Consider the following 17,613-nt stretch of genomic DNA (forward strand, 5'->3'; position numbering starts at 1 on the left):
AAATGCAAATCTGTCCTAAGAAATAAAAGTTTAAAATGCCTGAAAACTTAATTTTTCTGCAAGAGTTCAAAAATTTCATACTTAATGACCCCTTGAAATTGTCCAAATGATCTTATATTTTGCAGACATTGTTTTTTTTATTGAAAGAAAGATTAGTGGGAGTTAAAACGGTGACAAGATTACTTTTAATTGTTTATAAACATAAATTAGGCCCATTCGTAAAACGTGCAATGAACTACTAACGTAAACGCAGCGGGAAAGATTACTTAAAGCAGTACTTTACATAAGGCATTTTAGATGAATATGTGTTACAAAAGGCCATTAGATTCAGATCATACGTTAGTATACTGATTGCACTGCATTCATAATAAGCTCATTAATATCTTTCGAGTAATAGATTATTTAATTGATAGAGGTGGCAATCCAATTACTAGGGGTATCCCAAAAGTTCGTAAACACTTGCAAAAAATTGAAAGTTCACTTGCTAAGTAATAAAAAAAATATTTTTTTCCAAAATGCTAAAAACTCCATTTTTAGCTAGTGTTTACGATTTATTGGGAAAACCTAGTATTATTTGTCGTTCTTACTTATGTCACATTTTAAATGTATTTTAAAGGGTGTGGGTTTCATTAAAATCAGATTAAGTGGTCATGGAGCCCGGTCCAGTCAAAAGTAAAAACTTTCTTGCAATAATTTTACATGCGTTTCGAGATTCACATACGTTAAACATCAGCTATATTTCTATTAGGTTAATTTTCTTTTAGAATGTCCTTCAAGGATAATATACTGCAAAGTACTTAGGCACTTGGAAATTTCTTGTCTATACATGACGTTAATTTATGCGCATTTATTTTTGTGTGAGAAATATTCTCTAAAGAAAGTGCAAAACGTAAAGGAAAATGTATCTGCAATGAAATAATGAAAACTATTGCCAGTTCGAATAAACTGTACTGAATCACATGAACTTAATTCCATCGTAAATGTACATTTGTTGAGTAAAAACTTACCAATAATATCCTTTTCTTTGGCAGTGCTCTTTCGTACTGCAATCTCATTATTATTAATTACATGCAAACTAATTCCTCTTTCAAGAAGTATCTGTTGCACAACAGGATATTGCAGCTGAAAACAAGAGATTTGATAGTTAGCATAGTATGCAAGTTGTCATTCATTTAATTGCATTCAATTCATTTAAATATTGAAACATTGACATTGATTAATGAACACAATATATTATGACTCGTAAACATCTATTTCGTTTTAGACTGAAAACTGATTTTGCAAGTAGGGGAACATGGGGCAAAGTGAAATAGTTGGGCAAAGTGAAAAGGTGAAATATTTCCTCTGCTTTTAGCTCCACCTGTCTGGTATTATTTTAACTAGATAGTACTATAGGTAGTCTATTCCAGTCAGGAAAAAAAAAAAAAAACCGCCGAAGATTAAAGCATTTGGAAATACAGGCAATTAAAAAATAAAAAAATGTTACTTATATTGTAATATTTGACTCTAAATCCAAAATTATTTTTTCTTATTAAATGACAAAGTTCTTGCTATTAGCATTTTTAATATTAATTGAGACCTCCTAATCTCTAATGCAGTATTAATTTAGTTAATATTATGCTTATTTGTATTTTAAATAAATTCTAAAATTAGCCAAGTACATACGGGACAAAGTGGATGGGGCTAAGTGAAATAGTTTGTTTCATTTTCTCACTCAATCATAATCACCTACGTTACTATTTATTAATTAATTCATTTACTTTCTTTCATTATTAATTCACTTATTTATTTTTTCACTTATTTTCTAATTCATTCTTTTACTCTCATTTATTTTTCTTCATATATTAATTGATTTATTCATTTAATAATTCGTTTGTTTCATAATCCTTTCATTTATTCATTCAGCCTTTTATTTACTGATTCTTTTGACCAAAAATATGTTTTATAATCAAATAGAAAATATTTCATTAGAAAAACATTTTATTTTTTATTTTGCCCCATAGAAAAAAAAAAAGTGAAAATTTTCCACTTTTTTTTAAGACACAAATTTACTGCCAAAAATAAAAAATACTGTTTCAACGCAGGTTTTATTATAAAATACAATGTTCTTTCTTTATGTACTGCAATTTTCAAAACAAATTTCCGATTTGTTCATTTAGAAAAATCTAGTCTTCTTAACCATTTCAGTTTGCCCCACATTCCCCTACCATTTGACACTGAATGCTAAAAATAAGGAAGCCGTTACACTTAAAAATAAAGTTCAGTGATTCATCATAAGAAAGAGACAAATTTATCCCGCAATTTAACAGCAACCGTCATATTGGTGATAAGTTTTAACATTACAATGATGCTTTTACACATACAGTAAAACCTGTAAAGTTGATCACCCTCGTAAGTTGATCACCTGTCTATCTCGACTACCAATATGCACCCAATTTGGCTCAAAATCTTATAACAAACCTTTTGTAAGTTGACCACCTGTCTAAGTTGGCCACTAAAGTACTGCACCGCCAGTGGTCAACTTACACAGGTTTCACTGTACTTCTATCTTAGAGAAATGTTGAATTATTTTTTCTTTTAATGGTTGAAGTAAACTCAAGGTTTTTCTAAGCAACTAGCAGCTTTCTAAAGTCACCGAGTTTGTACAAAATGGTCTCCTGACACCCAACAATTTATGACTTCTGATTTATTTTCGACCACATCTCTTACACTTCTTACTTTCTTTCTTTTTATAGAAAAGTAAATATCCATGGCAGTACTAAAAGATATTTATATCTTCTTGACTTGCTTCTTAAATAGGAGTTTTACCTTAGTATTTCATTATACAGAGTTATTACAAATAAATAATTCATTCGTTTTCGAAACACCACACATTCAAAAGTCTTGCACTTACAACCATGAAGAATTCATGAAAATAACCATAAACATAAATATTTGTTAATCATGTGGTTATACGAGTGCAGTATTTTAAAAATGGCTACAAAGCGAGAAAACCGTTCATTTGTGTGTGAGTGTGTATGTTGCTTCCTGGTAGCTTCCAGCTTTTCCTGGTAAAGTCATCACTATCGCATGGATGCTACGCTTTTGGTAGTGGGGTCATTAATATGTTCCTAAAACACCGCAAGAACAGATAAGCATCACGCATAGTGATACACACACACACACATACGAAAAAAAAAACATCTTTTTTTCTTTTGTCGCTATTTAAAAAATACTGCACTCGTACTAGCACCCGATTACATAATTCCAAATCTTGATGAATTTGCGGTTATTTTCTTACGTTCCTCATCGATGTACGTGTAATACTTTTGGATTTACAGCGTTTCGAAAACGAATGAATTGTTTGAACTAACCCTGTACTTATATAATACAATCATATCTTTTTCTTAAAAATTTATTACATATCTGTATTGTATGAATAAATTTTGTTCGGGAAAATAATTCTCGGATTATGTGTCATTTGGTGGATATATTATTTGAATTTAAACTCTTTTCAAGGGTTCAAATATTTTTATTCGAGGAAACAGATTAATTGAATTTAAACTCTACAAATAAGACCCACCCACCTTTTTTCTCATTTTAAGTTTGATTAATTGAAGCGCTATTTTTAGCCACACAGCTAAAAACAGTAATGAACAAAACCACGTTAAAGGATTTCTATTTAGAAAGAAACATATTTATTTCATTGCAAGTTGACTTCTTGGGTATTTGGGCCAATAAATGTGTGAAAAATGAATATTTATAAACATATTAGAGTGAAGAATACGCAAAGATTTCATCACGCCATTTTATGATAAGAAATAGAACAAAAACAGCAAGCTGTTTCGCATGGAACATAAAGTGGTCAAAGCAATAAATGCTTAATCTTATTCAAATTGTCTGGATGAAAAATAAACTTATCTTGAAAGATATTTGAAAAATATTTGATATGATTTCCGGCAGTTAGCACACGTCCGCCATCTGCAGTTACAAGGTAAGTAATATTGAAGCAGACTTTGCTCTGTGTTGAACCAAGCGTGAGGTGAAAATAGGACTTGACTGATCATAATCATTTTACTGGGACCAGAAAATATGGTATCCTCTCTAAAAATGTATGAATCAACCGTTTTCATAGTAAAAAAAAAAGGAAGGATATTTTTCAAATGTGTAGTGTAACTGAGATATTTTTTAAATGTGTAATGTAACTGAAAACAAGTCTATTAAGCATATAAATGTTATTATTTGCAAAAAAAAAAAAGTTAAAAGAAAATTACATTTGAATTTCAAAATAGGAATTAAATTTAACTAGTATCATCATTTTGGAAAATTAATCAATTATTTCTGGCCTTGTAAAACACAACTGCGTCACAGTAAAAGTACATCTCTACAACAAACACACACTCGGAGGGAGGGGGGCAATGTAATAGACCTACTTTTACGGTTAGCTAAAGCGTAAAATTTTGTTAGTGTCAGTAGATAAAATTTAAATTCAAGGCGATTACTTACTGATTTATAATCATATTTGCAAGGTGAACAAGAAAACAGCACAAATGACTTCGCTGTATCACTCCTTTCTAGGTGTGTAACTGCAAATTTCATTGCTTCAAATGCTCTTGAGGTTTCCACTTTTTTACTTGTCATTTTCAAGCCTTGAACGACTGTAGCCACATCTCTAGAGCTAAAGAATGTTTTCCCGTTTGAAGTATATATTTTAGGGCTTCCAACGTCACCTCCAAAGCCAACAATTCCAAAAATGTTATCTTTGAAGCCTTCATTTTGCAATTCTCTATCAATGGATCGAGCTATGTTTCCGAGGTCGTTTCGCACTATTTTGTTGCAGGAACTGTCTTCAATTATCAACACAACATCACTAGACTTCTTGTCTAAGTTTTCATATTTCTTCCTATCACCATGTTCCAGCTTGGTTTTGTCAGGTGCTTCGCATGTTACTGAAAAGGAAGAAATGAAAAAGTCACTAAAAATTTAACGAACTATCGCACACTTAGCAGAACACTGTCACAACTCATAAGCAGAAAATTTTCAGACAGGGAAAATAAATTACTTTTGTAAAGACAATTAGTTATAGTGTACTCAATGATACATTATTTATGAATATTTCGGTTCAGTTGTATTCATAACATTTTTTAAACAAACGTTCCTCTTTGATTTGAAAATCATGGCTTCGTAAACATCCGTAAATATTTTGAACTAGAAACCACAGACGATACTTTCAAAATGAAGATAAGCTTCGTTTTAGAATGAGAAATCAACTTAAAATGAAGAATTAGGGGGTGTTCTAATTATCCCTCGAACTTCGTGAAGAAATCATATTAAGCATTTTTTAAGGGCTTTAAAATGCAGCAAAAAAGGAAGAAAAAATAACTTTTTTCGATAAGATATTTGCAAATTTATGATTTTCTTTAAAATTTGAATAAAAATCTTGATTCTTTTTTCTGAGTGAAAGGTACCCTAGGTTCTATTCTGCATCCCTGACAACATGTATACAAAATTTCATGATGATCAGTTAAGGAGTGAAAACGCTACAAACAAATTAACAAACTAACTCACTTTCGCATTTATAATATGAGGAAGGATTTTGACTTTTTGAGTTGTGCTACTATTCTTCTAGGTATGCGATACAAGCACCTCATTAGAAAATTCGCCATTAAATTCTTGCATAATAGGGTTTCCAATGTAATAATTCATTGTAACTTTTCATCCTCATATGTTTAAAACACATTCCCTTTTTGCAATACTCTTCAAGACACAATCATCCCGATTACTTTCTAAGCTGATTGATCCTAGAACAGTTGCAAATTTCATTTTGTTTCGATTCTGTAATGATTTGATATAAATGGAAAGAATTCTTGCTTTTCAGGGTAACTTCGGTCCCCGCGAAAACTTTGATAGATGTTGTGAAGAATTACAATCAACAGAGTATATTTCACACATTATTCTACTTTTAATGTTTCACAAGCAGAATTTAACCTTTTCAGTTTTATTGAATACTTCTTTTTTTAATTTTTGAGTTAAATCCTAATTCATTTTTTACAAAGCATTTAACTCAGGAGGATTCTGCGTTAAACTTTCATCAATTCCTGACTGCAAGCAGAAAACATAATCAAAACTTTTTATTTCAGTCTTAAAAAAATATGTTCATGCTGTGTTTTGTGTATAACCAAACATATAAATATATAGGTAGAATCCATGTCAATTCAGGGAGGGAGTTACCTTGTTAGTCTCGGAATTCGTTGAATTTAACAAATCGCACCTTAGCAAGAAAAGTGACAAAACTCAAAATTTGGCAAAAACGTTCTAGTTACTAATTTAAAATCTAAATTTAATACTCTTTCTGCCGCCTGCCTTGTCTAGTGGTCAGAGAAGTCTGACTGTGACAGGAAGGTCCGGGTTCGAATCCCGGCTCGGGCATGGACGTACTTTCTCTCTCCTGTCCTTGTCCTTTCTTTGTGTGAATGTGTTGTTATGATGTGAATGGTTGCCTACCCTATAAACGGGTCCTTATGGCATGTGTGTACTGTAGAAGTCGGACTTCACACCAAATTACGGTACAGTTGGAAAAGTGAAGCAGCGCACCCCAAATTGCCAGCCTAGCTGGCACACGACAACAACAACAATGCTCTTTCTTATCACAAAACTCCCAAAAAGTTAACGTACATAACGAGTGCGTATTGTAGTAAAAACGATATAATCAACAGTGAAACATCATTAAAATTGCGCTTTTCTGACGTTGTTTATGTTTACTTTACTGTTCAGCACAAAGGTATTTATTTATCTTATCACATAATAGTTTTTTGGGTATATTATAATATTTGAGACTATATATATATATATAAATCGCTTAAAACTACTATTGCGTAAAACCTTGATTTTCTCCAAAGCTGTTTTTTTTTTTTTTTTTTTTTTTTTTTTTTTGAGTGTCATTTTCCTTGCTCGGGGTTTGATATGTTAAAATACAGAAAAAAGTAAATAAGGAAAATATTTTTTGTCCCGAAAAATTTCTTTGCTCGAAATAACATCCAACGAGCAACACTTTGACTTCCGAAACCTAGCCAAAGATGACAACCTAGTCACCACTTCTCACTTCCGATTTTCGACCAAATTTCTAACTACTTTATCTAGAAAATGGTGCAATGTATTGCATCCCGGCCAGGAAAGTGACAAAGGTCAAAATTTTGGGAAAACTTACCAGTTATTGATTTAAAATCTACATTTAGTGCTCTTTCTTGCCACAAAACTCGTACAAAGTTAGCTCACATAACTGGTGCGCGGTGGCGTAAAAACGCCACCACGTATATAATCAACAGCACGTTGATATAATCAACAGCAATACATCGTTAATTTTTTATAATTTATAAGAATTAATTTCGAACTTTATGCATTTTTAATTTCGACAATAAAAACTAATCAGTAACATCGCATCATATTTTTTTGCTCTTATTGTAATATTTGAGACAGAATTATATACTTAAAACTACTATTACGTAAAATCTTGATTTTCTCCAATGTTAGTATTTTGAGTTGTTTCCTTGCCGGGGTGCGATATTTTTTTTTTTTTTTGTTGATAGGTAATTATTTTTTCTTTAGGGTGATGTGTACCAAATTTAAGGACTAAATCTGAGCATCACGCAGACTGTAGTGCTGTTTGTACATTTGATTTCAAACATTGAATACTTTAAAGTAGTGCTAAGGACAAATTTTCATGGCCACTATCTTGTTTATTTTCTATGTTTGAGAGATGTATTTAGATTTACTATGCAGTTCACAAATTTATAATATTCATATGTGAACGCAAGGAATTCTAAATATTTCTTATCATTATAGGATGATCAGAAATTTAAATAGAATTTATCAATTATACTTACGGCATTTTGAAGGAAGATTTAATTCTACATAATTTCTTTCACATTCCATGACATAAGCGGCTGAAATATCACACAGTCCTTTTTTATTGTCACCAAGCATTGCTAAATGGCGCAGGCATAGTTGAAAGTAATCTTTGGAGTCTACCTATAAATATACAAGGAAATATGCAAAAAGCTTTAGTCAGTTTTAATTTTAGAAAAATTACTGTAGCTCAGTTAAAAGCAAATGAAAATCCTAGAAAGTAATGTCAAACCAATTTTTTTTATAGCTAACTTACTCTGTATAAGCTTCTCATGTTCAGACTAAATGGTAAGACATGCTTTAAAACTGCAGGTGCTAATAGCGCTGAACTAAAGATTTTCATTAGGAGTATCATTTATGTTTTGATATTTTTTGGCAAATATTTTTCGAAACTTCTTGGAAAATATTTTCATTTGATTTTTGTTCTTTTTTTCCACTATAACAGGTTAAAGCTTATTTTATTTTGTTAAATGACCATTTCGATCGTTTTCTCTAAAGAGTAAGATTCTTACCCTTGCTTCAAAAATAACAAAATAAATTATATATAAACGAAACTGATGCCAGAATGCTTTCTGAAAAGTCGAGAATCGAAATATATTTGTAAGAATTCATTGTTTCATTTATTAACAAATGTTATGTAATGTTGTGAACGCAGAACTAAAGGCTTTTTAGTATTCCCATTTTTATGAAAAATAATAAAATATGCCCTTTTTTTATTTTGCTGTCATTCCCTTGTCATAAAAATAGAAATAACAATTATCGCATCTTGCTACAATTTCGCATCTTTTAACTTCCCAACAGTCTCATCCGTGATGAGTAGCCTCATCACCTTGATTTGTTCTTTTTGGAAATTTAAATGAAGTCAAGTATAGCTTGATGTTTTTTCTTGACGGTCACTACCCTATCTCGGCTACTTAATTTGATTTTGTAATAAATGCTTATTGAGTGATCAAGTCTCGTGTGTATGAAGGTTTTCTACCTTACTTAAAGTGATACTGACTATGTAGTTGCGATGACAGACAAATTAAACCTAATTTTAGTCATTCCCCTAATTTTATTTCTTCACCAAATGAATAGTAGGGAAATGACCGTTGTCACTATTTTTCAAGTATCGAAAGACTATTTCAGAAATTTTGATTTTTTTTTTCGCTTTGCGATGAACTAGATATCTTTTTCAAAGCACGTAAATTACACTAGTATGTTTTAAACTACATATTTTATATATAATTCATGTGTCCCTGTCTATTTAAAATTTAAAGATCTTGAAAATTTTCTTCTCTAAATTTTAAAACAAGCAATGTGCGGCATCTAGTTTCAAATTAGCTTTAGTCATGATATGGATCTTGTGTTTTCACTTTTCAATATCAAGGAAACGATTGGTTCAGGAATTTGGTTGGTGGACTGTATCCTAGACTTTACTGTAAATTGCGCTTAAGATATTAACCAAATAATGTGCTTTTTTACAAAATGCTGATGAACTTCATGGTTGAAAAGATACATTAAGGGAACGTTCTTAAAAATTGTTAAAAAAATGTACTGTAGCGTGTACAGACATAAATGTAGGATATTCTCACTGATCGAATACATTTTCAAAGATGAATCGCATACTTTTGAGGTATCGACGAGGCAACTGGAAGACGAATTTCATCATTTACGACGACTCTTTTCTTGTTACAACAGAAATTCATGTTCATATCTCCGGAAGTTTTGTCAACTTGACAAAAAGTTTATTTAAAGCATTTTTCACGATGCCATTTTGTCAAATACATCTAAAATTTCTTGAGATTTGAGTATGCGCTTCTGAGAGTCTAGAAAAGTTTAATCTTCGTTGACTCATCAATAGCTACGTTTAGACTTCAGAACTTTTTTTTTGTATTGATTTGATGCTATATTTTATTTCAAAATATTTAAAATGAACTTTAATTTCATTCAAGGAATTTTTAATATTCTTAAAACCTGAAAACAAAACTTAAATTTAATATATAAAAACTGTTGAACCTTGCTGTTATTTTCTTTTACAAAGTAAAGGAAATATTGTATTCTCGGAAAAAATTTCACTCAAATTTCGGCCTGAATTTTCATTCTGCTCACGAATATTGAGTTGTTTTTTCGGCCTGATGGCACGTGCATATATACCTAAGAACGTATGGACATCCGAAATATCCATTTTGACGATTCCCGAGTTAATTACCACGAGTTTTCTCGTGACGTCTGTATGAGCGTATGTATGTACGTATCTCTCATAACTCAAAAACGGTATGCCGTAGAAAGTTGAAATTTGGAATGAAGACTCCTAGTGGGGTCGGATTGTGCACCTCCCTTTTTGGTTGCATTCGGATGTTCTTAAAGGGGTCTTTTACACCTTTTTGAGGGCGAATCAGTGTTAATTTAAATGCAAACTCAAGTGATGTTATAATTTCGCAATTATTTGGTAATATGTCTCCGACCATTAGTCGCCAAGTTGGCGACAAGTTTGGCGAAAAAAATTATTTTTCGAATCTGGTTTCAATTTGCGCCAATTGACGATATTTAGAGAGTTAACCATTGAGTCCCTCTAAAATTGCCGATATTGGGAACATTAATTAATTCGGTTCGCGACAAACTAGGGGGAGGGAGGATATTTAAAATATTTCCTTGATTACTCTAAGGTACTATTATCATTAAATTGGCGTAAAAGGAAGTCATTTGAGGCACACATCAGCTCGTTTTACATGCATTTAATGCTGTTTTAATTGCTTGAAGTATGCCTACCTGTTTTATGTACTTCGGGTACATAAGTATCTCAGGAAAATATACAAGAGTTTCAAAGTGAAGTTTAACTTGAAAATTTGTTTCCCTTAAAAGCAAGATAAACTAGTACTTACCTCAGAAAAGCAAGCTGCCAAGAGAGAGCTACTCGATTCAAAATGGGACTGGCATAGCTTATAATAATCAGCATTTTTGTTGATCTGCACTTCTTGAATCAAGTTGGTTGTTTTACAACCGCGCTTCAATTCCCAACTCTTGGCTAGAACCGTTGCTGAATTGGCAATCTGCCCTTTTGGTCTTTTAAATTCATCATATGCTTCATAGTTATAAGTACCAAGAAGCCCAGCCGTTTTACCATAATACCATCCAGAGATAGTAAATTTACAAATTTGATGAATTAAATTGCATTTAACTTGTACACCATGCTTGTCATCGATGACGATGGTATGTCTTTCTATAGTAATAGAAAAGTCTTGAGATAAGTATGGCAACTCTACTGCATTTTCATTAGCTTTCACCTAAAAAAAAATAGTTCATACTGAAAGCCAGAACGAAAAAAAAACATTGTTAATCTTTACCATTACAAACATTTGCTAATATTTTCATAGATTATTCGAAATGTAAATTCAAAAATAACAAATTAGAGGTATTCGTCTCTGGTAAATACGCGGTTATATAAAGCTTGAGTAATAATAAGAATAGTGATATAATAGTGCTTTACTACTCTTCAAACAGGCAGCGAAATTTCCTGATACGCAAAACATTCATTTAAAAAATGCATTTTTTTTCTCACTTAATAGAAATCTAAAATATCGATATTATTGGAGTCTTTGTAATGAAATTTATAAGAGGACGTTTTTCCAAATTCCGTTAAGGTCAATTTTTCTATTTTTGAAAAAACGTAATTCTAGTGTGTAAGATTCAATACTAAATTTAAGGAAAAGGTCATATTTCCCGGAAAAACTATGGATGATAATAACGTTAAACTATATGGTTGAAAAGTCCTGACAGTATTGTTACTTAGAAATTAAAAGAGAAAAGAAAAGAAAACAAGACAACTCTTTTTGGAACGAAACTATACGACTTACGCCCTTTTGGCACCAACAAATAACAAAATGAAATGACTTTCAGTCAAGCCCGCTTTTAGAATATCAGTGAAAATAATATCCCGCTTAAAGTAATACATTTTCAATGTACCAAATCGTTGATATCTATTATTTTAATCCCATTTAATGGAATATCCCGCTTATTAGAATAATTTTTCGAGGAAAATTGGCTATTCCATTAAAGGGGCTCGACTTCCCTTTGAAAGTAATCCAAATATCTTGTGTTCATCAGCTTAAATTTTGGATACCCGATTTTGAAAGGTAGTTAGTTACCATTTTAGAGCTGGAATAAATGGAAGGAGCAAGTCCAATCATTGGCTTAGCAAAAGCTGACTCCCAGTCACGTGACTCATCAACGACGAATGTTTGGCACATTCTGCGTGAAACAAGCGAAAGAAACCTGATTTTCTCCAATGCTTTGCTTTAAAACTGTCACTTGACTTGGGGTCTGGGCTTCACGAATGAAAGTCTTCATTCCCTCCATTATATCTCTTTTCAATGGTTACGACAAATCTTCATTTACAAATTCAATTTCTTCTTCGCTATCATTAGTGTGACTTATGTTAGCGTTAGCCGTATAGTAGGACGGCGCCGATGGTTCAACAATTTAGCCATCTGCATCGGCGGCCGATGCTAACTTGCAGGAAACATCACCCCATCGGCCTTAAAAAACATCAAAAAGCCGATGGAATTGGCCGATGTTTTTTTAAAAAAAGGACCTTTGTTGTTTTACTTTTTAATATAAAGTAAAGGGAGTTATTGTTTTCATATAAAATTGTTTACATAAATTTCAGTATGAATTTCTATTTTAGTCACCCCTGAAAGAGTTTTTAATTACTGCATTCAGGTACCAAACAAGTTAATTATTGCGTTGTTTCTTGCGGCTGGATGTACTTATGTATCTCTCATAAGTCATAACTCAAAATGGTAAGCTGTAGAAGGCTAAATTTTCGCATGTGGGGTGGGGTGTGTGTACGTTCCAGTTGTGCACTTCCCTTTTTGTTTTCGATCGGGTGTTCTAAAAAGCCTATTTACTCATTTTTTGTGGCTATCAATTACTTATTTCAATGCAAAATTAATATAGCGTCTCAGACTGACGATTATTTGATGATATATTGCCGAATTGAAGACCATGGAAACAAATATGAGATGGTGAAATCGGTTTTGTTTCATTTTATTAGATTCCCGCTGAACCGACGGTAATTTTTTAATTTTTCGATATTTGTAATATAAATCACCGTAATGCAGTCTTTTCTGTATCGCTTCGGCGGAGCTACAAGTTTGAAGCCCGTCGAAATACATTTTGGGGCCCTATTTATCTATCACAGAGGTTGTAAAACATTTATCATAAGCATTTTTGTGACTCCTACGGTGCCCCCATGGTTATGGGGCCTTTCGCGCAATTGCAACATTTGCTACATTTTAAATCCCCCACTGCACGTCAAAACAAAATCAGGTGCAAGTTTTAAAAGGGTTTTTCTGTTTAATGTTTATGATTATTTTGAACTCACTTTTTTACGACTATTTTTTGCATTTCGAGAACACTTGCGTGCCCCTCCTCCCACTCATTCAATTTCTGAAATTAAACTCTAGTTGTATTTCTGAGTTGTTTAAAACTCACTCCATTCATAAAATGAGAGATTTTTTTTTTTTCAAGCTTTATCTATTGTTTAGGAAGAATTTAGAACATCAATGTAAGAAATTGATTAAAGACGTTTTGAATGGTGACATAATTCGAAACTCAAAGGGACTTTTGAATTTTTTCTTTGAAAGTGCTGAAGGATATTCAGCAACTCTTCCGAGGCGTTGGTGGTAGCGGTTCTGTACCAAAAAAAATGAGACCGAAGTTGGGGGCGAAGTTTAATGTTGTGAGTTAATCCAAAATCAGAGGGTGAATCGTCTAAACCACCCCCGTCGTTTCAAGCATTTCTTAAATATTTAGCGATTATTTATTTTGGTCAAGAAATGACATTTTGCGTATTTCTTATACTTGTTTCACCTATATTTCGTAATGCGCCATCTTTTTTGCATCATTAATAGCGATCGATTTTTTTTCTGTTGTAAGTAACTATTTTTGTGTATTTATATAAAATCAATGAGTAAGTTATTTTTGTTTTCATCATATTTTTAATAATATGTTATAGAAAAGTTCCAAGGATTTTCTGTTATGCAATTTTTTAAATTTCAGAAAATTATTGTTAAATTGAAAAATTTAATTTGAACTTGTTTGTAGAGCTTCATAAAAGATTAAACAATCAAATTGTTCAATATTACGTGTGCAAACATCAGATCAAGTAGCATATGTATTCAGTTATTAACTTGGTATTAAGTATATAATGAGTTTGTTTATTGTAGCTGCGTTTTAAGAACCTCGCTCTTTTCATGGCTATTTCTTTTTTCCGCAAAATTTATGTCACTGTTATAGCTTTTATGAAAAATGCAAACTTTTCTATTCACAAGTTTTAAATAAGTATAAAAATATTCCTATTATGATTTAATATTGTAATTTATCTGTTAACTTTTTTGTTTAATTTGATGACTAAAAATGTCTACGTGCAATCTTTCCACTCTAATTGCGTAATTTGTTGACGGTTTCATAGTTTTGCTCTTAATTTTTTTTTTAATGACTAAACAACATAATTTGATGTTTTTTAACTATGTTAAGTATACCTAAATCCATACATTATTACAATATTACTGAAATCTTAGTTATATGTTCAATTTAAAAAAAATAATAAAAAACAAATCAATTGGTTATTAAACAGTCTCTTTGTTTTTCTTCCTTTTTTTTCTTTCTTTTTTTTCTTTTTTTTTTTTTGGCTGTTATTCTTTGTCTTCCATCATACAGCATGAAAGCGGCGTCCATGTAAATGTTTTTTTGCTGGGAACAGGTAAAAGTCACACGGAGCTAAGTTCGACGAAACGTTATATTATTTGTTTATCATATCAGACTATTGACCAATCGAACCGTTTATCCTCAACATGAAAGTCGCCTTCTTCCCCACGATGAAGTTAAAGCAGCAGTGCAAAAGGCCTAACAGGAGGTTGCGATAAATGTCTTCCAGGAGTCCTTTTAAAAGCTATACGAACGTTGGCAGAAGTGCATAGTGGTTCAAGGTGACTACAGTCGACGCTCGATATAACGACCATCTCTGTCCCAGAGAAAAAGGTCTTTATAACGAGTGGTCGTTATAAGAGGTATAAATTTAAAAAATGTACACCGTCATTATGCATGCCCAAGTAAATGCCCAAATTTTTTTTATCATAAGAATTTTTAGAAAAGTCGTGTGCAAAATATTGACAGAATATTAAACAAGTTTTAAAGTAGAAAATATAGGGAGGAAAATGTTACACACTTTCAAATCTGCTACTAATACTACAACAATTTCTGAAGATAAAACCAGAAACAGAGGTCTGCCTTTTTAGCAGACGTGATGTTTGCAAAACATTATTTTCTGTTTCAGATATAGGTGATAAATTGTGTTTCTCTTGCTTTCCAAAGAAACATTTAAAAGTCCCTCTAGAACCCCAAATCTTTAAAACCACCAAATTCAAACACCAAACTACCAATACATCTGTCAACTCCTTTTCTTAGGAATCTGGAAATTTCTAGATTTTTCCTCCCATTATTTTTTCTGTGCTAGCTGTGGTGAATGGTAATCCCCCCCCCCCCCCACCCCTCTTAAAGTTGGATTTGACATTGAAAACTTCAGGCAGATGTCCGTAAACAATAATGTCATTCCAAGCTACAAATTTGTTTTATTGGAAAGAACACAAGAAATAGCGTCCGCTGATCCGGTCGCTGTATTGGATTAGACGATACAGAACGGTCGTTATAACGAAAGCAAATTAACATAGAGTTTATAGGAACAAAGTTGGGACTTTAACCACTGGTCGTTATAATGGAACGGTCTTTATAATGTGTGGTCGTTATAATGAGCGTCGACTGTATTTTGTAGATAGATGCACTTCGGTAATGTGTACTATTCAGGGTAAGGCTTTATAAAACTTGTCCTCGAACTTTTGGATCATACTACGTACGTATGAGTTTTCCACGTACTATTTCATAACGTTTTTGAGTGACGCATGTTTACGCACATGAAGACATCACAAGAGAATTTGCGATAATTAACTAAGGAGGCGTTCAAAATGGATATTTCAGTCATCTATATGTTCTTAGGTACATATGCATGTACAGATGTGCCGAAAAAACTTGTGAAGTTTAAATTGGGGATCGTAAAATAGAAATTTAGGTCGAAATCTGATTTTTTTTTTAATTACAATTTCTTATTTGTAGAAAGGAAGTAAAGTGAAATGAATCAATGATCCTTTAAATCCCTGACAATTTTATCAATTTATTTCAGTTAGATTTTTTTTTTTTTGCCAACGGCATCGGCCATCGGCAATCGGCCATTTGGAGGAAAACAATCGGCCATCGGCCACCTTTGAACAATCGGCCGACAATCGGCATCGGCCCATCGGCCAAAAAATGCCATCGGTCGTGCCCTACCGTATAGCTGAAATAGTTGTTAATAATAAAGAAAACATTCGTGCAATTTGTAAATAACCAAAAAGCAATTTCAAAACACTTTTTCTTTTTCTTTTTTTGCTTTTGATTGTTTCGTATTGTTTTTAAGCTTTATCTCCGAAAGGGAGCATTGGAGAATCTTTTCCCGTGGTGAGTCTTTATGAGACTTCCCACGTGATCCCAAGAAACGCTGCAATTGCTTAAATTTTACTTAATCCATTTCAGCTGAAAATTTACATGCGACTTAATTCTTTTCAGAAAAAACACGAATTTCACCCTCTGTTACGAATACACTTCTACTTATTACAACTACATGGTTAGTTATGCTCTGCTATCGTTTCCATTGCAAAACCAGTTTTAAAAAAATGCCTTTTTTAAACAAGCTCTTCAATTTTCAAAATTATGTGTTTGAACTTGGTTTAGAGTTGAGGTTCCCTAACCTCCAGGTGAAAACAAGCTACCCGGGTCTGTGCTGAGTAAGACTGGCTAATGTCAGAATTTTAATACCGCGATATATCGCTCTCCAAATATCGATATTTTCGATATATCGTCAAAATTGGAGGGGGGGGATGCAAAGGATTGAAAAACAGAAAAAACCTTTCCAAATATCTTAAACAAAATTATTTCTCTAATTCAAAACTTTCCTGGAGGGGGGGAGGAGGGTGTGCAAATGGTATAGCTCAATGCATGACAAAAGCGCTGAAAAAGTTTTAAATCTTTCAATTCGAGCAGTCTCAATAGTTTGAATGTACTTTGAACTATATTTCGTATTGACGTCTTAAATAGCTTATTTTTAGTCATTTAATAGCTCTTGCTTTAAGACTTTTTACTTGTTAGTTGAGTAACATTAAGTAAAATACCAATAATAAATCTCTTTAAAGATTGCAGCTATAAATTTTGGAAACTATCACACCATAAACCCATTAAGCCCACAGAACTATGAAATATACTTTTGATTTATGTGTCACTAGCTGCATTACCCGACGTTGCGAGGTCTACCTCGAAAATAAATATATCGTCTAGTGACACATAATTAACAATCAGGTTTAAAAAAGAAGGAAAAAAAATAGCACAAACATTTCCCGTCAATTTGTAGAAAGTACAATTTTATGACTCAAAATTTAAATTTAGACATCATTGGATTTTTTCGTAATCATTATGGATTTTCCGGCGAAACCCCCAAGGTGGTCCCCGTACACCCCATTTTGATGAGAAAAAACTTATGTGAATTCCTGAGCATCAAAGGACCGCTGCGTCATGTTTGGGAAAAAATCCAACGAAAACTGGATTTGCATAAGGAATACCCCTCGTGGGGTGTATTCGCACCCTCCCTCCTTTCCTCATAGG

The 17,613-nt window shown here is 32.4% G+C and overlaps 1 protein-coding gene across 1 annotated transcript in view; it reads right to left on the minus strand.

Annotated features, from left to right (window-relative positions):
- LOC129218900 (apolipophorins-like) overlaps nucleotides 1–17,613 on the minus strand; it is a 165,393-nt gene that overhangs the window by 1,650 nt on the left and 146,130 nt on the right. Inside the window, exons 30-33 of the mRNA XM_054853221.1 lie at nucleotides 10,749–11,150; nucleotides 7,863–8,007; nucleotides 4,486–4,928; nucleotides 1,008–1,122 (exon numbers count right to left, since the gene is read on the minus strand). Of these exons, the coding sequence (XP_054709196.1) occupies nucleotides 1,008–1,122; nucleotides 4,486–4,928; nucleotides 7,863–8,007; nucleotides 10,749–11,150 (1,105 nt within the window). The remainder of the gene's footprint in view (nucleotides 1–1,007; nucleotides 1,123–4,485; nucleotides 4,929–7,862; nucleotides 8,008–10,748; nucleotides 11,151–17,613) is intronic.

Source organism: Uloborus diversus, chromosome 3 (assembly GCF_026930045.1).
Source record: "Uloborus diversus isolate 005 chromosome 3, Udiv.v.3.1, whole genome shotgun sequence".
Taxonomy (NCBI): domain Eukaryota; kingdom Metazoa; phylum Arthropoda; class Arachnida; order Araneae; family Uloboridae; genus Uloborus; species Uloborus diversus.